Below are 23,834 nucleotides of genomic sequence, written 5' to 3' on the forward strand. Positions count from 1 at the left end.
GCTGCTTGATTCATACAATTAGGCCTTTATGTACATTTTTTTATGTGTGTGTATATGTGGTTTTTTTTTTTTTTTTTTTGCGGGCATAGTCTGTTCTCAGTTTTCTGCAAAATGTCCTTTACAATAAGATATTCCAATCCAAAAGGATGCCAAGTCTCAAGAGAATATACTGTCGTATGTAATGTTCAGTACTCTCTGTGGCACCTGTGCAAGAAAATAATGAGCAGCTTTCCTCTCTTTCACCACAGGGAGGGACCCAGTCAAACCCATGTGCAGAGCATGCTCCCGTCCACCTTGCAGCATGCTGAAACCCCTTGTGGCAACATGGGTCTGTCCCACTGGCAAACAGTTGTCCAGTCACAGGGGGATACCCCCACCTCTCAGGGTTATTCCACTGTGCACCAGGGGTACAACAGGGATGCTGTGTGGATGCCGTCCAGATATCCCCCTCCAAGGGATGCAGTGACCAGCTGGATGAATGAAAAGCAGCAGTGTGGGCAGAGGCACCACTTTGGTCATGAAGGGTCATCCTTGCCACAATACCAGCAACCTCAGCAGCCTGATCAACACATTGTACCACCACCTCACCAGTCGCCAGGGCGAAGCATGCCACTTCTGCCATCTCATCACAATGGAAACTCACTGGGCGTTCCTACCAGCCCGTACCCTGCCACTCCCAGCCAATCAAATACAAACAGTAATATGAGGTATGCTGGGGAGAAAGGGATCTGTGGAACTGCCCAGGTAGGCAGAGCTGGTGGCAGCAATGCGCTGCAACCGCTGCCGCACAGTGACCAGCGGGTCTTGCAGTGTCAGCAGGAGTTGGCATCGCCAATTCAGCGTGTGCTAAATCCTGCCCACCAGCCCTCGTATCAAGTGCAGCAACATCCCGGGCCCACTCCCAATCAGCAGTCCATCCCCGCAACTCAACAGCTGCAGCCACCTGCCCCCAAGGGTCCAGGGCAGGACAATAGCCAGGGCACTGCATCGCCTCATAGCAGTGATGGAAACAGTCACCCAACAGCAGGACAGGTGAATTGCACCGAGCCAACAGCTGCTATACAATGTAACCCCAGCAGCAATCCCCCCACACCAACAACCGGTCATCACTTGACCGCTCTGATGGCCACTCCTCTTCAGGCAAGCGGGAGCACACCAAAGTCCAGCAGGCTGGCAGAGAGACCAGGGGATGGCAACACCCCTCCAATGTCCAGCACACCACTTCGTCCACTGACCGTTTCCCCGCTGGCACCCCCTCAGCCAGGCGTGACCCCAATAGCTTCGCAGAAACCTGGACCTTTGTCGGATGTGGCGAGACTGAAGAAAAATCCTAACCTTCCCAACACTCCAGCACAGGTAATAAAAACTATTCATGGTCCATACTATAACAGTCCAAAGATATTTGTACAGTTTGTGTAAAGCTCGGGTCACGATCCTACAGTTGTGTAGTATAATATGTGAAGTTTTGAGTTTTCAATAAATCTTACTTTTTGGGATGTACTTTCCTTTCCTTCTTTTGATCATGCTACACTGTGTCATGTGATTCTTAGACAGAATGAAAATGATTTGTGCTTTCAAATGAAAGTGGAAACATGTAAGTACTGGGTTCATTTCAGCATTATTAGAGTTTCAATCATACGATTACCAAAAAAAAAAAAAAGAAGAAGAAGAAAAAAAAACTGCTGTGCGCACAAACTTGAATTGCTTATATAAAGAAGCAAGCAGAGAAGAAAATTTTATGTGGAAATTCTTATCAAAAGTTGCTCAAATCCATTTGTTTGACTCTCATGTTTTCATCTCTCTCAGTCTTCGCCCGTCACCCCTCTTCAGAAGAGGAAAGCACTCACCTCTCAGATCGAGGGCCCAACACCAAAGAACATGTACGGCTTCAAGGTCAGCCAGGGCAATGTCCAAGATGCAAAGGCCCTTCATGTGGTGAGTACAAGATGTCCAAGGTACATGTACAGTAGTCAACACCATCGCAGCATTTGCTCCAGTAGACCAGCACCAGATGATATGTATGGGACTGAGTGTGCTTTACCATAATATGTGTATCTCTCCGAACCTTTCCATGTCTGATTGTAATGTTTTGCCTTGTTGATTTTTCTATTGCAGTTTTCTTTTCTTTCTTTTTTTCCTTTTATAAGGCAGTAACAACTTTTATTACTGTGTGGTGATTATGTAGTCCTTGGCCATTTTGGATATCTCAGTAGGGATTAGTATATCAGCTGCAAGTTTGGTGACACTCGCTTTGGCTCTGAAAATGATTCATAGGAATACTACGTTGAAATGCATGCAATAATGAAAGCATGTCTGTTTAGCATACAACCTAATGGAAAGACGCCATGTGTATGTGTATATTGCTTGAATATTATTGCTTGTTTTTAAATAGTACAGGTTGAGTTGTATTTCAACAGCATCTTAGTAGCCAGGATCAATTTTAACATAGACTAGATTAACCACCAGAACCACACCCTTTTTTTGATCCATAAATCTTCGTTAAGGTACAACACGTGACCACCATGAGTCTGGAGATCCACACCCGCACCAGGAAGGACTACCACCCAGACCCGGACTTTGACCCCATCCGTGCCATCTTCTACTGCATCCACAAGGATGACCCCGGTGATGGGAGCCCCCACAGCCCGGCCAAGGGTCGTCACCACGGCAACCATCAAGTGGGCGACCAAAACGGGGACCATGGAGCCGGGGAAGATGGAAAGGGACAGGGACGCCATCAGGTCGGCATGATCATGGTGGACCTCTCCAGACCGGGGTCAAAGGTCAACAATCCAGGCACAGCAGCAGTGACGGGGAACCCAACGGACTCGACCGTTGTTACCCAGCGAGACTGGCTAGCAAGGTCAGGGGTCAGCGGGCTGGATGTCACCTACGTTCAAGATGAGAAGGCCATGTTTGAGGAGTTTGTCAAGCTAGTCAGAAGGTTAGTTGCAACAAAACATGAATGCTGAAAGCTTCTCCCTACTATTTACAAGAGAAGTACATTGGTAAAATGGATATCCTGATCAATCAGGCAAAATCAGACACAGTTTAATTTGAATCTCCCTTCAGAATTTGATTACAAGGTAGATGTGAAAGTGAACCGTTTTTTACAGTCTTAAAATTACTTTTACTGTTTTGAAATGTGTCTGTTGTTCCATACTTATCTTCATCTGCATATTTTTCTCAATTGCTATAATTATTTCTTTGTTTTTAGGTGCAGTTTCAGGGCAGCAAAGATTTGATTGATAAATAGATACTGTGTAAATCTACAGACCTCACAACCCGAGTATATCAATCATTCTGTGTGTGTGTGTGTGTGTGTGTGTGTGTGTGTGACTAATTCACAAGAACAACCTACTATCTACGAGAGAATTACAGTGAGTTCAGTTACGTGTCTGGGGTCTGACTCTCCCAGACACAGAACCGATGGCTGTAAGTCTCCTCCAATGATCCAGCAGTGTTTATTAAAGATACTACTGTGAGTCAAGAAGAGGAAATGACTGTAAGAGGAAGATTGTGGAGCAATGTTTATGCTGTTTATTTTCTGGAGGATTTTTTATCTTTTCTTCTTCTTTTGTTTTGTAGGCATGATCCTGACATTTTGGCAGGATTTGAAATCCAGCAGCTGTCCTGGGGCTACCTCTTCCAGCGAGCGGCTTTCCTGGAGGTTCAGCTGTGTCAGCAGATATCGAGATTACCAGGTATGCTATCACTGTCTTAAAGGGATGGTGCAGTTTTGGTTGAGATAGAGCTTCAGGTTTCCAGAATTTTTTGATGATAATTCTTTGATATAATGAAAAACCTCTTATGAAATATGAAAGAGCATGTAAATTTAAGAGGAATTCAAAGTTTATTTTATGGAAATTGGTTTTGAAATGGCTGAGATATCCAAAACAAAGCGATCCCAATAAAAGGTGTTACCCATCTTTTATTAGGATTGCTTAATTCTTGATTTTTGTCTCGCCCACCGGAGGTGAAGGCGAGACTAAGGGATCCAAATGGCGTCCGTCCGTCGTCCGTCCGTCGTCCGTCGTGTTATGGTGTTGTCGGAGGTCATGTGATGATGTCAAAGGTCATTTGAGGTCATATGTTAAAGAGTATGTGCAAGACTCTCTTTTCTACGTTAAAGTTTACCTGCAAGACTCTCTTTTGACAAATAACTTCACATAAGTTGCTTGGATTACAACCTAACTTGGGTCATAGATGCACTTGGGGTACCTTCATGTTATGGTGCCGTTGGAGGTCACAGGATAAGGTCAAAGGTCATTTGAGGTCATACGTTAAAGTTTACTTGCAAGACTCTCTTATCACACATAACTCGACACATGTTGTTACAATGGCAAACTTGGGTGATGGTAGATGTCTCTTTGGAAGTTGAAGGTAACCACAAGGTCAAAGGTTACAGACAGGGGTCAACGAACTTCTAGGGCCCAATGTTAAGTTTTTAGGCCGCATTTCGTTTATGGCTCATAACTTTTGATCCCTTTGTCCGTTTGTGACCAAACTTGGATGGAAGATGTTCCTTGGGGAGGTGAAGGTCGTCACAAGGTCAAAGGTCACAGACAGGGTCAACGAACTTCTAGGGCCCAATGTTAAGATTTTAGGCCGCATTTCGTTTATGGCTCATAACTTTTGATCCCTTTGTCCGTTTGTGACCAAACTTGGATGGAAGATGTTCCTTGGGGAGGTGAAGGTCGTCACAAGGTCAAAGGTCACAGACAGGGGTCAACAAACTTTTAGGGCCCAATGTTAAGGTTTTTAGGGCGCGATTTGATTGTGGCTCATAACTTTTGATCCCTTTGTCCGTTTGTGACCAAACTTGGATGGTAAATGTCCCTTAGGGTGTTGAAGGTCACCACAAGGTCAAAGGTCATAAGCAGGTCAATTAACTTCTGGGAGTTATAAAAATATCAATTCCTTGTACGCGAATGGGCGAGACACAATTTGGCGATTGCCTTGTTGAATATCTCAGCCATTTCAAAACCGATTTTCATCAGATAAGCTTTGAATTCCTCTTCTGGAATTGTATGTTCTGTAACACTTCGTAAAGTTGCTTCTAAGTATCTCGCAAAAAAACAAAAGCTGAATCCTCACCTCATCCAGTACTACATATGTTTACCATCCCTTTAACCTCAATGATTGCAGCGAGAGTGTCATGTCCACCCCCAAACTGATGCCGCTATTTTCTGATTTACAAATTAAAGAAAGGGGTATTGCAAGCACAGTTGCTGCAAGACAATTCATGTACTCCCGCCCAGATTGGTCCAACTTTTGTGATGTTGCAGTAGAACAGATTCTTCTTCACCTCAATGATTGCAACGAGGGTGTCATGTCAACCCTCAAACTGGAGCTGCTATTTTCTGTTACGCACTTGAAACAAAGGAGTTACAAATCAGCCATTGCAAGCAAAAATCTCAGCAGAGCAATTCACCTGCTTGTTCCGTCCAGATTGGTCCAACTTTCATGATGTTGCATTAGAACCTGAATTACTGATTAATCTCTATGCATGCACTGGACTTGTATTATAAAATGGGCTTTAGAATCTCTGCAATCTGATTGGTCAATTGTCATGCATTGATTTTTACTGATCCACACTGAGCCATGCGTCCGGTAGAATCCGAACGCATGGCCATGCGTCCGGTAAAATCCAAATGCATGGCTCAAGTCTTGTACAGTGTTGTAGGTGTACTGGACGCATGATGGGGAAAATGGTTGTATTTCATCAATTTACGGACCCATTTTATAACACAAATGATGCACAGGCCTATTTCGTAGATCAGTGAGAATTGGACGCTCTCGTTTAAATTTGGAACAGTCTAAAACCCACTGGCTGCACTCATGGGTTTAAACAGTTCCAAAGTTAAACTCACGCATCCAATTCTCACCGATCCACTCTGTCCTGTGCATCATTTGTATACTGTCACTGCCTGGCTATTTGTATATATTTCATCTCCTATAGTGACCAGGGATGACTTCTTATCGCACTTTGTATATGTGACCGTGCACCTCAAAACGAACATAAAGTCGCACACACTGATTTTGCGTGAGGACTGAAAATAAGTGAAATGGGTCAACCTAGCCGAACTTGACTTTTTCATATTTTCTGAAAGAGCAGGTCTTCTTTTACATTATGCTGAAATTTGGTATCATAAAACGGGAGGAAAGTGTGTTTTTTAGCAATTTATCTCGAACATTTTTGGTAGAATAGTGTGATTAGGTGTGTCTTTAGAATCCCTTTTTCATTTCTGAAAAACCTTGTCCACACTCTTCACTTTCAACTCTAATAACTTTTGAAAGGATTGTGCTACTGCTTTGAAAGTTGGCATTGATTATGAACAGAATGTGTTAATGAGGCATGCCTAATTTCAATTTAATCTAATAATCCCTTCATTGTTGTTACTCCGGTGGTTTACTTCCTGTTTTTTGTCCCATTCATCGCACAGCCAGCACGGTTTGGTAAAGATTAAGCGCTTGAATAGACACTGTACTTCAGAGCCTCTTTTCTCAGTTCACACTTTTCCTGAGTTTGTGCTTTCTTTCCAATATTTAGATAGGTTAGGAGAGTCCATTTGGTTTGAGTTATACATCATTTTAAAGCTTAAAGTCTGCTCTTTCAGAATATGGTCTTTACTAAAAATTCATGTCTGGCGACTTTTTGTTTGTTTTGAGGTGCAGGGTCACATATAGTGAAAAAAGCGCTATAGAAATAACAAATCATTATTATCAATTGCAGGTATGATTTGAAAATAGCCATTAGTTCAATAATAGGATAAGGTGTGTGTATGGTTCTCAAGCCAAAATTTTGGTTTCAAGCTGTGTTTCCAATCTACAAACCTTTTATGTGATAATCAACCAATTGACCGTGGTGACTGGATGGGTCCTGTATATAGTCTATGGGAATTTCAGGGGCTTGGGGAAAATGTGTTTGACTAGAATTACCTGGTGAGTTATGTGGACAACACAATGGAAAGGACCAAAATCCAGCAATCTCAGCCACACCCAACCCCTTTTCTCTCTCTGAGGACCATTGCACCACCATCTCTGACAACCTCACTCTCTTACAAGAGATACTAATCTTTGCATTATGATAATGCAAACTCACAAATTTCATTGGTTCTCATGGCAGATGATCCTCGGGAGAGCCATTTCTCTGCTGACAAGGATGCGTATGGCGCCGATCACATGTCTGAGATAACCATCGCTGGGAGGATTGTTCTGAACCTGTGGAGGATTATCCGACACGAGGTGACCATTCAGAGCATGGACGCTTCTCTTTTTGAAATAGACTACGAATGATGTTGATAAAGATGATAATGGTGATGGTGATGGTGATGATGATGATGATGATGATGATGATATGATAATGATAATGACAATGATGGTGGTGGTGATGATGATAATGATGATGCTGCTGCTGCTGCTGATGATGATGATAGTCATGATGATGATGATGATGGTGATGATGATGATGATGATATGATAATGATAATGACAATGATGGTGGTGGTGATGATGATAGTCATAATGATGATGATGATGATAATGATGATGATGCTGATGATGATGATGCTAATAATGACAGTCGTGATCATGAGTTACAGTAAGATTTGTTGATACACTGTACGTACAAGGAGTACAGATTTTTTAGTCAGACTAGATCGATTTTGACAGTAAGATTCACTGGGTAGTTCTTTGGTTTTACTTCAAGTTTCAATTGTTGGGGATAGCTTTTAATGAGAATCTTTATTAGCCAAGGAGAGAGAAAATAGAAAATCAAACACAAAACGTGACATGGGTCAAAGTGTAGTGAATTGATGCGGAGAGGAATTGGTAAATTCATTATAAACCCTTTTACTGGAACCCAATGAGCTTTATACGAAGTCTTAGGGATTATCCAGTTCTCATAAGGAAAGGGTTAATGTTTGCAGCTATGCAAAAGAAAGGCCAGAGATTCATTTCATGATCAGGTGTAGGGGGATTGGTTTTCCAACAGGTGGCTGTAGTAGATGGGATTTCCAGTGGAGGCAACTATTGCCTGCCACTTTACAGTTTTGAAATTGAATATGATGTGAATGAATACTGTGTTTTTGTTCCAAATAGTAGTCAAGCATCTCTGCAACACTGTCGGTGAATCTTGACATCTTCTCGTTTTAGGGTGTGGTATGCCAGAAATGTGTTTTTTTGTGTGCATCTGTTTTTGTTGTTGTTGTTGTTGTTTGTTTGTTTGTTTGTTTGTTTGTTTTTTTTTAAAGTTATACCCTCAAACATTTCTGCACCACTTACAGGTAAATCTCAACATCTACACGTTTGAGAATGTGGCTTACCACGTACTGCACCAAAGACTTCCCCTCTACACATTCCGCACTCTGACCGACTGGTTCGACCACAACACGGCTTGCTACAGGTATCTACTACAATATTCCTTGTGTGTTTGCAGTGCTATAGACATCATGATGTGTTATGCTTTTTGTTTTCACTTTTCATTTCTTGATTGAAATAAAAACAACACTGAAACCTGCCCCTATCCAGATGTAGAATGTCCAACCTACAACTGCTACAGTATATACATCTTGAATATCTGTTTAATGCTAAGTACGTTAAAAAAACAATGATTAATGTTTTATGACAAATTTTGACAGTGCCATTGCTTTTTACTGGTGAACACAATCCAAAATTATATAACAATCAAGCATCTTAGAACACAATTCAGATAATTTCTTCTCAAAACGCTATCCCATATATGATGCAGTATTTGGTACCCTGGGGTACCCAGGGTACCAAATTTCGTTGAATTTTTTTTTTCCATCACTGTACTCTGAGTTACCAAAAATGTGCATTAAATGGTTTTTAGAATTATTATACTCACAAATGTTTTCTTGTTTGTGATTATGCAACAGTTAATGCATGCAAATAATAACTTTTTTCTCTCATTTACAAATTGTACATCCTGTTTGTAATCTTCACTATGTAAAAGTTGAAATGGAAGGAAAATCGGCATTGGGATCGTTATTGCCGTGCCGATTTATGTCAGTGCTGATGATGAGAAAAAAGTTGCCATGACAATATTGCACAAGTGTGTGATAATGGACATGAGATGGCACTACACAACGCTATACCCCGGGTTACAACGGTACCCCAGTGTACGGCGTGCCGAATCATATAACCAAAACCAGTGTAAAGGCTTAAACTTTGTTCTGTGTGAAATACATCTCCATCCACAACAGGTGGAGAACAATTGAGTACTATGCAACCAGGGTCCGGGGGAACATGAGACTGATTCAGCAGCTTGACCTGATCGGAAGGACCAGTGAGCTGGCCAGGCTCTTTGGGATCGAATTCTATTCAGTACTCTCCAGGGGATCTCAGGTATGTCAACAGTTTTCACTTGCTCACAGGTCCAGTTTAGTTTGCAGGCACAAACTCTTGTTGACTCCTTAATGACTAACAAGGGTTTGTGCCTGCAAACTAAGTCTAGTTTGTGTTTTGTGTTCCAAACTTCTACATGCTTTACCTTTTTCCTAATTGCTGTATTTTGAAAACAAACATGTAAAACCTTGTTAGGTTTATAAAACCTCCCCCCCCCCCCTTACACCATGAGGTCCATTTTGAAGTGAGTATTGCAAATTTGTAAAGAGTGGCAAATCTCTACCAATTTTCCTTTTTAGAAGTGCTCTGACTAAGCCAGTTTACTTCACATTTGTACACAGGCAGAACTTGGAGGCATTTCACGAAGCATTTTGTCAGATATATTTTATGACAAACTGTTATAAGCTACTGAAATCCTTGCATCTGATTGGCTGAGATCAGTTTTCATTGCAACTGATTGACAAATTGCCCTACATCGACGTAAATAAGCACTGAATTGATCAGTGTCTTGTAGTAGCCATGATAAAAAAATTCATGGGCGTACATACTCGAGCAGGATTTGAACCTACGACCTCCTGATCACCGGACAGGCGTCATCTCCACTAGACCACCGAGCTTTCGCCCGAAAGCAAGTGTTGGTTCTAATCCTTATAGCATGCAGCAGGTACTGCTTTGTTATTCAAATTCATGATTTTCTTCCGTCGAGATGTTTTCATTGCAACTGATTGACAAATTGCCCTACATCGACGTAAATAAGCACTGAATTGATCAGTGTCTTGTAGTAGCCATGATAAAAAAAATTCATGGGCGTACATACTCGAGCAGGATTTGAACCTACGACCTCCTGATCACCGGACAGGCGTCATCTCCACTAGACCACCGAGCTTTCGCCCGAAAGCAAGTGTTGGTTCTAATCCTTATAGCATGCAGCAGGTACTGCTCTAGTGGAGATGACGCCTGTCCGGTGATCAGGAGGTCGTAGGTTCAAATCCTGCTCGAGTATGTACGCCCATGAATTTTTTTTATCATGGCTACTACAAGACACTGATCAATTCAGTGCTTATTTACGTCGATGTAGGGCAATTTGTCAATCAGTTGCAATGAAAACATCTCGACGGAAGAAAATCATGAATTTGAGATCAGTTTTGTCTGACAAATTTGTTATCTCTCTGTCTGCAACAGTACCGAGTTGAGTCTATGATGCTCCGACAAGCCAAGTGCGCCAACTATATCGCTGTCTCGCCCAGCGTCCACCAGCGCTCGCGGTCCAAGGCGCCCGAATGCATCCCCCTGGTCATGGAGCCAGAGTCGCGCTTCTACGAGGACCCCGTCATCGTGCTGGACTTCCAGTCCCTCTACCCGTCCATGATGATCGCTTACAACTACTGCTTCTCGACCTGCCTCGGACGGGTGGAGCACATAGCCCAGTGAGTTGGCAGTGAAGGGTTTAGCCTCATCCATCACCATGGGCCACCTGCTTTGTGTGCAAAGTTACTAGCATTTTGAGAAAGTAATCTTTGGTAGGCTAAGGTTGAATGATGGATATATGTGCATTGATTGTGTATGATGTGTGAAACAGTCACAAAATATCTTTGCAGCATGAGAAGATGTGCAAAATGGCAGACATACACTCATATGACTTTTTTATCCTGTCATGCCATGACAATAATTGAGTGGCAATGGTTGTCCTTGAGAACTCTGTGTGTCACAAACTTTGCTTATGACTCTCTGTTTTTATATTTCTAAGAGTATATTTATTGATGTAGCTCTGCTAGTTCGGTCAGGATGACAAACATATTCTTGCCATTAATCTTAGGAATTGCAGTTTACTCTGTGGTTAGAAATTTGTCATAAACTTGTTACTTCTCGTGAACATGAGACCATAATGCTTTTCAACCAATAGTGTAGTCTTGCTGTGTTTCTCATATCCCCCTTTTCCTATCTTTCATATTTATTTCCCTTTTGATTTTCTCCTTCTTGTGGAAGGAAGACAAATTCTAACACAAGGAAAGAAAAATGCCCCTGTCATGAAAAGAATGTAGTATAACCTGTCTCTTTCAGAATTTCCTTGTCCTTGTACTATTAAATGATTTTTAATGTCAAGTTGCCCATATGCATTCTTTTCATAGCCACCATCATAGTCTGGCTTACCCTTAAGATGGTGATCTCCTACATTTCTGTGTACTAATTTGATTTAATTTTGATTGATTTACAATGATTTACATTTCAATTGTTTCTGTCTATTTGTATATTGTATTATTATTTTCCAATGAATGAATGCACTTGAATGGACTATTTCTAATGTTATGTTTAATTTGTGAAATGCAGAAATCAAAATCAAATCAAATCAAATTACACCAACCTAAAACCCAAACCAAATCCAAAACCAAACCAAAAACCAAAACCAAAAAGCAAAACCAGAACCCAGCAATGTAAATAATGTTCCTCACCTTTGTCACTCTTTACTCCATCTCAGGGGAGGGGAATACACCCTGGGCTGCACCAGCCTCTCCTCTCCTCCCAGACAGCTGGAGCACCTCCTCACCTCCGACGGTCTCCACATCTCCCCCAACGGTATCGTCTTTGTCAAGCACAGCGTCAGGCATGGGGTCCTGCCAAGGTAAGAGGAGCCAGGATCACAAGTGACTTCCAAAGATGCAGGAGCTTTAGATCCTCTTTTCTTTTCTTATTTTATTAGGTGACATCATGTTAAGCTGAGTAACTGAAGTGCTCATTTCCAAATGTGATAAATCCACTTTTCATCATTTTTCACCTTTTTTTTCCCTTTCCCACAGATTTATGCTTTGTCACCATGCATGCAATAATTTACTTCCAGTTGAATATATTTCAAATTTAGAAACATGAAAATTTAAAGGCATTACAGGCATAATTCACCTTTTGCAATGAAACAAAAATGCAGCATTGGTGCTTTAAAATAGTTCTAAAATGTGATTTAGGGATAGAAACAACCAATGTGAAAATTTGAACCAGTATAATCAGTGCTAAGTATTGTTTAATATACAAAATGTGCACAATAGTTATAATAAAAATGTTTCCAGACTAAACCGTCTGCAGTTATGGTTTAATGAGAAAAATTGTGATATCTCCTCATATTTTAGGTTCTATTGCAAAAATTTCATATGGTAGGATGTTTTGTGATACAGCTGACCTACACATATGCATCAAAAGTGATATCTTGAAAGTCTTTTAAATCTCTGCTCCCAAAAGTAAACAGGACCTTTTAGCTGAGTAATTGAAGTGCTCATTTCCAAATGTGATAAATCCTCTTTTCATCATTTCTCACTTTTTTTTTTGTCCCCCACAGAGCTATACTTTGTCACCATGCACACATTTATTTTCTTCCAGTTGAATAAATTTCAAATTAGAAACCTGATAATTGAAGGACATTAAAAGAAAAGAGTCTATGTCCAAATTGTGATGAATCTATTTTTATTTTCACTTTCCAGAACATGATGAATCCATATTCATTTTCAAAATAAGATTATGTACAAACTATGAAAATTAAGATCAATATTTAAAAAAGAAGTTAAGGAATCTAGTAGATCTCTTGCTAAAAGTTGTTTTGTGAATTTGTGATCCTCTGATGTAGATGTATTTTGTGTTACCGTAACTCTGCATTAGAGAATTTGCATATGTATGAGAAATTTTGTCTCACTGTATTTTTATCGATGTAAATCAGACGCAATTCACCCATTCTGCTGCGAAGTTTGATGATCAATAAACCATTAATTAATTAATTCATTTATTCATTCAAATAAAAAAAATCCCTCTGTTTCTCCATTTTGACTCAAATGTATTTAACATGTTTTTGACATAAACTCTTCAATGTTGATCCAGCTGTTGATAAATTATGTTATTATTAGATTATTAGATTAAATGATGGTGTAACAGTCTGCTTGTTTTGTTTCGTTCCTTGTGTGTGCTTGCATGATTTTGACAGGATGCTGGATCAGATTTTGAACACTCGCATCATGGTGAAGAAAGCTCTCAAAGATCACAAGGGAGATAAGGTAACCAGCCATCCTCTACTTCTCCTTTTAACCTTTAATATCTCACTCTTTCCTTATTTTATCCTCATTTGGGATGGCATTCTGTCCTTTCTTATGTACCAATGATTCAAACTTGTATGTCTTTTTTATTCATTTGCTGCTTATGCTGCTTTCATTTCCATTTCTTTTGTATTGTCATTACTGTCGTTTTATCACAATCTTTGTCTGGCCCGGAGGTGATATCATAAACCCACAATTGAACCCACAATTGTCTGCTCATCTTTACCCAGTGTTTTGATTGATTCCACTTGTTCTACCTTTATGCATACATACATACATACCAGAAAACACACATATAAACACACACTCTCCTTCTCTTTTCTCTCTACCTATCTCTCAACACTGTGCTTTTATGGTAGTATTTTACTTGGAATGCTTTGGATATAAATAATGCCCCTTCTGATAGCATAATCCTTTTCATATATTTAAGAAAACAATCCTTCAATAGAAAAAAAAAAAAATTATCATCTATGCAGAGTAATCTACTCATATGCTTATGACGGTGCAAATTTATAGCCATGTAAAAGGGAGTACACCTCCGATGTCTGCTGTGGTGCTTTGACAAGTTTTGTAAAGACGCCATCATCCCATGGTGTTTGTTTCTGCGTGTGATATTTTTCCAGGTGCTGGAAAGGATGCTGGACAACAGGCAGCTAGGTCTGAAGCTGATTGCTAATGTGACATACGGCTACACGTCGGCAAACTTCTCTGGCAGGATGCCCTGCATCGAGGTGAGTCTTAGGGTGTGAGGCGACGTTGGGTGGTCCAGGTCTGTGCCTGATTGTCCCATGCTATAGGTTGAATGATGATGCTATCATGCAGTATTGCGGACACCACGACTGACAGTAATGTTTGCCCAATTAACCTGTTTTGCTAGTTAATTTGTGTTTCTTATTGTGTTAAATTTGTCTTTTGTTCTCATTGTTATAAGGAACGGCACATATGCATGAATGACAACTTGTCCTTTTTTCCAATTTTTACTTTTGTGCCTCAGAAGAATAAAAGATTGTGTTCACCCTGGCATAAAATGATCATTTTTATTGACCAGCTATGTAGATAGCCAATTAAATTTGTTTTAACATGGTATATAAAACGTTAATATTTAGCCAAATATTCTATGAGAAATGTGAACTTGAAAAGTGCTTACTTTTTTTTTTTTTGCTGAGTGTATATTCCTGAAATATCAGATATCCATTCCAGAAAATCAGAGTCTCAAACGGTTGCAAGTCGCAAGTTTTCATTGGCTGGATGCTGAAAAGTTTGATGTCATCGACTTTGTATAGAGATGGAAATGATTTGTCATCCGTGTAAAGAGGCATAACATCATTCTGGTTGAAAAACATTATGATTTCATTTGTATTTGTGATTGATTAACCCTTACCCTCCCAGGTCGGTGACAGTGTGGTGAGGAAGGGCCGGGAGACACTGGAAAGGGCCATCAAGATGGTGAACACCACCCCAAAGTGGGGGGCTAGAGTGGTCTACGGTGACACAGACAGGTTAGTTCCTAGTCCAATTCTCTTTCCTTCTCTTTCTTTCCTCAATGTGCCCTAGTAGTAATGAGAGAGAGAGAGAGACGGGAGTTAGGAATGCACAGTGATAGCAAGCTAGATAGATAGATTGATAAATAGTTGGTTTAGGTAGATAAGGGACAGAGATTAAGGTAGATGCATAGTAGATGCAGTTATAGGTAGAAAGATATAGAAAGATAGATAAATAGATGGATAGATGATAAGATAGATGATAAGATAGATAGATAGAGAGATAAAATGTAGATAGATGTGTAGATAGATTTAGATAGATAGATAGATAGATTTAGATAGATAGATAGATAGATTTAGATAGATAGATAGATAGATAGATTTAGATAGATAGATAGATAGATATATAGATAGATAGATAGATAGATAGATAGATAGATAGATAGATAGATGATAAGATAGATAGATAGAGAGATAAAATGTAGATAGATGTGTAGATAGATTTAGATAGATAGATAGATAGATTTAGATAGATAGATAGATAGATAGATAGATAGATAGATAGATAGATTTAGATAGATAGATAGATAGATAGATAGATTTAGATAGATAGATAGATAGATAGATAGATAGATATATAGATAGATAGATAGATAGATAGATAGATAGATAGATAGATAGATAGATAGATAGATATAGATAGATAGATAGATAGATAGATAAAATGTAGATAGATTGTAGATAGATAGATAGATAAATTTAGATAGATAAATAGAGAGAAAGATAAAATGTAGATAGATAGATTGTAGATAGATGGATGGACAGACAGATAAATAGATTGATGGATGGATATATTGCAGATTGGATTGATGGATAACTAGAGGGATCAATGAAAAGAGAGAAAAGTGTTTTTGATACAGACTTGGATAAGATGCTGTATACATACATTTCAAATAGTAAAACATAAATGAGCATGAGAATGACTGTGCTTACGTGAGACCGTAATTGATACTTGTGAAGCCAAAATAAAATTGTAAAAGAACAATGCGTGGTCAAAAGTAGTTAGGACCTTCACTGTGTCAGAACTGAATGCTATTCTATGGATCCCTGTACATGCAACTTGCCTGTTCTGTAGAAGTCGTTCCTGCAGGATACTGACACTCATTACATTATCATCCTATTTCACTCTTGTCCTCCTCCTCCTCCTAGCCTGTTTGTGTTGGTGAAAGGTGTCACAAAGTCGAGAGCCTTCGAGATTGGCCGGGAGATAGTCGCCGCTGTGACAGCTGAGAATCCCAAACCAGTGAAGCTCAAACTGGAGAAGGTATTCCTTGTTGTCTTATTCTGTCTCAGAGATAATTTGTGTAGATTTTTTAGCTTTGTCTTGGATTGAAATAGAATATGAATGCCAGCGTACATGTACATGTACATGTAAGTGAGGTGGTTTTCCTATACATTCTTTACACATGCTAGGACCTTCTCTTTTTCTTGTCAGATTTGTGTTTTACTTGTAGAAGGATTTACTAGAAGTCATATTGAATATAAGATTTGCTGCAGGTCACTTCAAATTTGTTAAATCAATTTTATCAATTTAATAGAATCATATCAGGGCTAGATTCTCCCCTGGCCAATTACTTCACTGTCATTGTGATTATATGGTAGTCCTCGGCATCCCACTTATATCTAGTCCATTAGAGGTGAAATAGGTGCACATTTGATCCAATGGCACAGGGAGGGTTAAGAATGACTCGACAGAGATTTTTTCACTAGATTGACATTATAGAAATACTCTCCCTTCATTTATGGACATACCACAAAGCTTTAATCTACCCCCTCCCCCATTCTCCTCTTCCTTTCACCCTTGTCAAAGGTGTACAAACCGTGTGTACTCCAGGCCAAGAAGAGGTACGTTGGCTACAAGTATGAGTCACCTGATCAGGCAGAGCCAGACTTTGACGCCAAGGGCATTGAGACCGTCCGGAGAGACTCCTGTCCAGCAGTTGCCAAGGTAAACAGGATAAATGCCTTCTCCACTCAGTGGGTGCTGTTGCTGAATGCATACCACTGTTTCATCTCTTTCTTTTTTTTTAATTACTCACAGAAGGTATTGAATATTATGTAAAATTATAAGAGATCATAGGCAAATTAGTAGAAAGTTTTTGATCTATTCAGCACATATGAGTCTCAAAGAAATAAATTTTTGATAGATGAATTCTGAAAGGCTCTAGGACATATGCATGTCAAATGAATTTGGATGGTGAGGAATCTTTTGGGTGTATGAACTGAATATAATGATAGTTGATATTGCTCCAAAGACATTTCATTGGATGTGGATTGCTTGTATTCATGATAGCTTGTCTCATAAAACCTACGGAGGCTAAGGGTTACCAGCGATGTATGTATGAACATTTCAGGTAAAAAAAAAAAGAATAAATACGAAAGGACAGGCCAAATATGCTTAGACCAGATAAGCTTTTGTCCTGCACGAAATGGATTTGAAAACTAATGGGAGGTTGAACCACTCTGCGCTCTACACCCTCTACAGATGTTGGAACGCTCCCTTAAGATCCTCTTTGAGACCAAGGACGTGTCAAAGGTCAAGCGATACGTTCAGCAGCAGTTCCAGAAGCTGAGCGAGGGTCGTATCGGTCTCCAGGATCTGATGTTTGCCAAGGAGTATAGGGGCCGTCAGTACTACCGGCCCGGTGCCTGTGTGCCTGCCCTGGAGATAGCCAAGTGAGTCATGCCAAAGCTTACTGTAAATGTCTTCATTTCCCCACGATTAGATGTGCACACTGAGCAGCTTAAAAGCATATTCACAGCCTCTTAAGTTTGTTCACCTTGCTCAATATTGCTTACTCATATATTTTCATACAATTCACATTTCACAAAGAAAATTCACAAAGAATGCAGAATTTTATTTGACATTTCCATGTATAGAAATAGATCGACTGCTTGATTGCCCTGAAATTTAAACATTTTAATGTACAAGAACTGTTTGTAGAGGGAGCAGACTCGCTAAAACCAATGTCTGTTCTTCCCTTTCCAATTCAGGCGAAAGCTGTCCGTTGATCGTCGTTCCGAGCCCCGCGTCAGCGAGCGCGTCCCCTACGTCGTGGTGCACGGCAGCCCCGGCCTTCCCCTCATCCAGCTGGTCCGCACCCCTCAGGAGTACCTGAGGGACCCCTCCTACAACCTCAACACCCCCTACTACATCACCAGACAGATTGTCCCGGCCCTCAACCGTGTGTTTGGGATGATGGGCGTGGACACTCTAGGATGGTACCAGGAGCTGCCCAGGGTGATGCACGTCAACACCGCCCCCACTAAGGCCAAGTCCTCCGGCAATACCAGGAAGGTGAGAAAGCCCTGTGCCACACCCCTCTCTTTGCCACACCCCTCTCTGTGCCACGCCCCTCGTTGTGCTTCCACCCCCACATCCCTCTTGCTTGAGAGACATAGAATTTCCTGCACCCGCTCAGTATCATTTCATTAACATATTTGATAGAGTTGTGGTCCTGTTGTGATCCATCACTGACAAATGCTCAGGACCTCTGTGAAGACCATAGTTCTTTGAATGTGATATGCTCATTCCTAACGATACCAGACCTAGAAGATATGACAGAGATGTTTTAGATTTCATTTGGCTTGTGTATTGATTAAGTATCAATATAGAATTTTTTTTAAGATAACAAGACAGAATTCATATTCATTTGTCTTTGTTTTTATGCTGTCAGGGAACCATATCCCAGTATTTCTCCAGTCTGAACTGTGCTGGCTGCGATCGCCTGACCAAGTCCGGTCTGTGTGAGTCCTGCAAGGCAAGTCCCCAGACCACAGTGACCTCGCTGATGAGGAGAGTCCAGCAGTGGGACCGGGCCAGGGTGCAGATCAACAAGGTGGGTGTGTCCCTTTGTCCTTGGAGGAATTTAACTCTTTATGCACCACGTTGTAAACCCCCTGTGTGCCACATTATTCTAAGACAGCAATGCAGGCATGCTTAACAGGCTTGTAGTGAGCAAAGTTGTAGAAAAAATGTCACGCTTTCCTTTGGTGCGTATTTTATGACAAATCTATGATTGTTTGTCTTTCAAATGAAGAGTAGCTACATTATTGTAGAAGCATGATTTCTGCACACAAATCAGTGATAGCAACTTAGAATGTACTAGAAGCTCAAGCAGGGAACACCGTTTGATAGCTCATTACCACATATGTGACCGTGCACCTCAAAACGAACAAAAAGTCGCACACACTGATTTTGCGTGAGGACTGAAAAATAAGTGAAATGGGTCAACCTAGCCGAACTTGACTTTTCCATATTTTCTGAAAGAGCGGGTCTTCTTTTACATTATGCTAAAATTTGGTATCATCAAACGGGCAGGAAAGTGTGTTTTTTTAGCAGTTTATCTCGAACATTTTTGGTAGAATAGTGTGATTAGGTGTGTCTTTAGAATCCCTTTTTCATTTCTGAAAAACCTTGTCCACACTCTTCACTTTCAACTCTAATAACTTTTGAAAGGATAGTGCTACTGCTTTGAAAGTTGGCATTAATTATGGACAGAGTGTGTTAATGAGGCACGCTCAATTTCAGTTTAATCTGATAATCCCTTTATTGTTGTTACTCTGGTGATTTACTTCCTGTTTTTTGTCCCATTCATCACGCAGCCAGCACAGTTTGGTAAAGATTAAGCGCTTCAATAGACATTGTACTTCAGAGCCTCTTTTCTCAGTTCACACTTTTCCTGAGTTTGTGCTTTCTTTCCAATATTTAGATAGGTTAGGAGAGTCCATTTGATTTGAGTTATACATCATTTTAAAGCTTAAAGTCTGTTCTTTCAGAATTGGGTCTTGACTAAAAATTAATGTCTGGCGACTTTTTGTTCGTTTTGAGGTGCAGGGTCACATATAATGCCAGCTACATGTGACAGGAATGGAATTGCGAGAGAAGCTTTCATTGTACTGTGGCATTTGGCGATTTATCAATCGGTTTGGGCAGATTTGTTCATTTGAGCATAATATGCAAACTCGGCATGCAGTCTGGCATGCTAACATGGTACATCAAGAGTTGAAGGGTGGTTGACATGGTATCGCCTCTGGCTCTGTCAAAGAATATAGTGATTGTCATGGTGATGATGGTAGTGATTCATTTGATGCTTCCTTAGAAGATGATGAATGTGATGATAAGAACTATCTTAGTGATAATGAAGTGGAAGAGGCGTGCAAGGAGAATGATTACCATGATGATAAAGATACAGGTGCTCAGTTGGATGGTTTTATTTACCCTGCTGCCATGCCGCTGGAGAAGATGATGATGACACCAGTGGTGATATGATGGTGATGATGATGAGGAGGAGGAGGAGGAAGAGGATGTGATGATATTTTGTGATGAAAGTGATGAATACAAAGATGGGCATAAGGCTGCAATTAACCCATTGAGGACGGGCTGATTTTGCTACAGCATGCATTTCCCTTGGACACTTGCCCGAGTATAGTAGGGACTCGTCCTCAACAGCTTAATGTTTATATATTTACCATCCTGATGAGTGCCACAAAAATATTTATGACAAGAATGATGCTACTGATGGTGTAAGACTGTGACAGATATGATATGAATGATCATAATGGTCAAGCATTTAGAAGTTTAAGTAGAGGCAATTAATTTGAAAAAAGCTATCACTGTAACTCATTAAAGACTAGTATCTCGTATACTAGGGGCAGGTCTCTAGGGGAAATGCATGTTGTAGCAAAATCAGCACGTCCTTAGTAGGTTAAGGAGAATACAGTTGAGTAATTTTTGTCTGATATCTATACTTGACTGTCAGAATTGTAATCATCTTTTTGTATCTCACTGTTGATGCCCCTTTTGTAGGTGTGCTCTTCCTGTTGCGGTTTCCGCGACACCAAGCAGCACTGTGCCACCATGGACTGCCCCGTCAGGTTCGAGCTCGTCAAGGCCGAGCGCAAGATGGACCGGGTGGAGCACTTCATTTCCCTGGTCCAGTCCATGACGGCCCAGGCGGCTACGTAGGCATCTTCACCATCACCGTCATCCATGCCATCGTCATGGTAACTCAATCATCTCTAGTGTGCCAAATTCAGATGAGTCCTCCAGTGTTTCTCCCCCTCCTTTCTTCTCTCTAACATCTCAAAGATTATTCCAAGTATTAGCGAGCTTTAGGTCTCCGGCGCAAATGCTAAGACGACGCCTCCTCCCGGGTTGGACAATGGAAACAACTGCCATGCGCAAGTGCAGAACACTATTTTTTTGTCTAATAATGTCGCAGATTTAAGCTCGCTGTTTTTGTCACGTGCAGGACTCTTGCGGAAAAAGTGAAATCAGTGCAGAGTCTTTAAGATTGCTGTGATGCAAGTGGATGACAACCCAGCGTGTCAAGCATTTTTTTTCAACAGCTTCAGTGCTGTTTGTGCTCTTGAGCCTTGACAGTTTGAATTAGATGTCAGACATTCATAATACAGAAATTTCAGCAACACAATGTACATTTTTGTATTGAAGAATTGCACAGTCGATGTAAAATTTTTTGTACAGGGTGGATCATGTGATTTTCATGTGGAAACTCAAGTGACATGAATCTTGTTTGATTTTTTTAAAACTGTAAATAGTTTTTGTAATAACTGAGCACATTTGAATATAGTATGCTTGTGTAAAGAGTATGTTTGTGTTTGCATTGATGGAGAGTTTTGATAATCCATGTGGGAACATATCAAAACATCACCATTGGCCCATAACAGTTTCAACCAGATTGAAAATGTTGAGGTACAAGAAGTGGTATCTTCTTTAAATACTCAAATCAGTGGTTCGCCTTTGTGCATTTGTGCAGGTGTTACGATGGATTTGTGTTTTCCATGTAATGGTTTCAGTATTGCATAGGTTGAGATTAGTCAATTATGGTTGAATTTAATTACAGTGAAAAGGAGGCCATGGCTTTGCAGTAACAGTGAATAGTGTGAGAGATGGTAACTGCCTGAATTTGCTTTCTGGTTGAATTTGTGACCACGATAAAAGCAGTAAGTTGTCTTGCCTGACCAAATACTTAGTACTTTGCTTGCCAATCAGACAGTGATGGGCTGCTTTCTTTCTTTTCTTTCCTGCTTTCATGTCTGAAAAAATGTCATGGCATTCATCAAAGTTTGGGGTTTTTTTTCCTCTCCCAAGATGAAGTAAACATTAATTCCTTTTCCATGTGATATCAAATGATGGGTTGAAAACTCTGTACGAAAAGTAATACATGTCGGAAACAAAAGCACCTGATTGTACATCTCAATTGCAAATTAGGGAAAAATCAGGAGGCAGTAGGCAGTGTTGTGGTACTCCATACTGGACAACTCATAGTGTGTTCTATTTTGTTTTGATTTATTTGATTTCTTGTGTATTGCTGTGAATGGAGACTTAAGTTCATACTGTTGCTTGCCATCAGTGGTGTGATTGTTCTTTTTTTTTCTCTCTCTCTCTTGAAAGATGGTAGACAAAATATTGTGATGATGTTGAAGAGCAGATCTGTGATGGTACATAGTTGTTGGTGTGACCATGGTGAGTGGCACTCTAGTGAAGATGAGACATTACTGTTAAGTATATTTAGTCGGTTGAGAAAGATAAGGGTGCTATGGTGCCACTAACCATGGCATTAACACCCATATCTTTCTCAACGGACAATTTAGTAATCTGACTGTTGAAACATCTCAGAGATTTTAGTAAATGACAACAAACAAAAGAAAATGATATGAATGATTAAATGGTGTCAGGAAATGCTATATATTCAAGTGTGAACTCTCATACCTGCACATTTAGACATACCAAGTGACTAGGTGAGATAGTTTCAACTCATTGGCTGCTCGTCCTCATTTCCTTGATGTATTCCATACATTCTGACACATGAAGTGAATTGCTGGCTATGTTGCGGGATACATAGATGCACAACCCATTGAGCAATATATGTCGCTGATTGCTTTTTGTTGCTGCAACTCATCTTTTGCCAAGAAAAATTATATTTTGCAGTGGAGACTCGCGGCTCTCTTCTTCCATTTGGTGGTCTCAGCAGGATACAAGTATCACGCTATAATCAGAATCACTGCTTTCACCGCATAGGTTATGAGTTGACTGATCAGAAATACCACAAGCAAGAAAACAAGAGCGAGTGGCATACAATGTAGGCTCCCCTGGCTCTTCAGACCATAGCATGTGTGTGTTGATATCTTCATCCAGTTACCATGGAGATGGAATATGATTCATCCTCATCATCATCATCATCATCATACCAGTTTTTCTCCAGGTCTGTCCCTGATAATGGGGAGTGGCTGGAATTACCTCACATGTTTTCATAGCAATAGCTCTCATACCTTTTTTGAAATTCAATATTCACAAGAGAAGTTCTCTCCATTCTGGTATGAAATATTTGTTCAAGTGAGTAGAGGACTTGTACCAAAGGTCACAGATTACGAATTGTACATTATATGCGGCTAAATACTTCAGGTTTTGTGCCAAGTTGCCAAACAATTGTAAAAAATGCATGTATGCAATATCTTGTTACGAATTCATTACTTTGCAATACAATCATATGTGTTGTGTTTTACCTGGTATTGCTTTTTTAAAGACCACCGTCCAAAAGAATAATATGCATGCTGGTAGTCAGTGTGCGCATGCTGCATGGCTGATTTTCATATGATGTAACTCCCACATCATCCTTTTTTTTTTTTTTTTACGAATGGGTGCTTGTATATTATTTTGATTTCATAAATCATGACAAACAAAAAGGTGCTGTTACTAGCAGAAATATTCCTGAAAGTAATAGTCTTTGCAGTGCTGACATTTTCACTCATATTTTTGTCTGGTAAATGCTCAGATATAGAATGCCAATATTTTGCAGCACAATATTCAATGCTGAATGCCATATGGCAG

At 40.2% G+C, this 23,834-nt stretch overlaps 1 protein-coding gene across 1 annotated transcript in view; it reads left to right on the plus strand.

Annotated features, from left to right (window-relative positions):
• LOC139711177 (DNA polymerase zeta catalytic subunit-like) overlaps positions 1-20,948 on the plus strand; it is a 40,384-nt gene extending 19,436 nt beyond the window's left edge. The window contains exons 16-33 of the mRNA XM_071623092.1: positions 249-1,356; positions 1,807-1,935; positions 2,505-2,944; positions 3,589-3,704; positions 7,130-7,248; positions 8,289-8,407; positions 9,228-9,369; positions 10,552-10,796; positions 11,846-11,989; positions 13,331-13,400; positions 14,063-14,170; positions 14,829-14,938; positions 16,130-16,244; positions 16,791-16,928; positions 17,466-17,656; positions 17,975-18,278; positions 18,658-18,819; positions 20,790-20,948. Coding sequence (XP_071479193.1) covers positions 249-1,356; positions 1,807-1,935; positions 2,505-2,944; positions 3,589-3,704; positions 7,130-7,248; positions 8,289-8,407; positions 9,228-9,369; positions 10,552-10,796; positions 11,846-11,989; positions 13,331-13,400; positions 14,063-14,170; positions 14,829-14,938; positions 16,130-16,244; positions 16,791-16,928; positions 17,466-17,656; positions 17,975-18,278; positions 18,658-18,819; positions 20,790-20,948 — 3,919 coding nt within the window. The remainder of the gene's footprint in view (positions 1-248; positions 1,357-1,806; positions 1,936-2,504; positions 2,945-3,588; positions 3,705-7,129; positions 7,249-8,288; positions 8,408-9,227; positions 9,370-10,551; positions 10,797-11,845; positions 11,990-13,330; positions 13,401-14,062; positions 14,171-14,828; positions 14,939-16,129; positions 16,245-16,790; positions 16,929-17,465; positions 17,657-17,974; positions 18,279-18,657; positions 18,820-20,789) is intronic.
• Positions 20,949-23,834: the final 2,886 nt, after the last annotated feature.

Source organism: Diadema antillarum, unplaced genomic scaffold, assembly GCF_040938485.1.
Source record: "Diadema antillarum isolate AM-2024a unplaced genomic scaffold, OU_Dant_1.0 seq00001621_RagTag, whole genome shotgun sequence".
NCBI classification, from domain to species: domain Eukaryota; kingdom Metazoa; phylum Echinodermata; class Echinoidea; order Diadematoida; family Diadematidae; genus Diadema; species Diadema antillarum.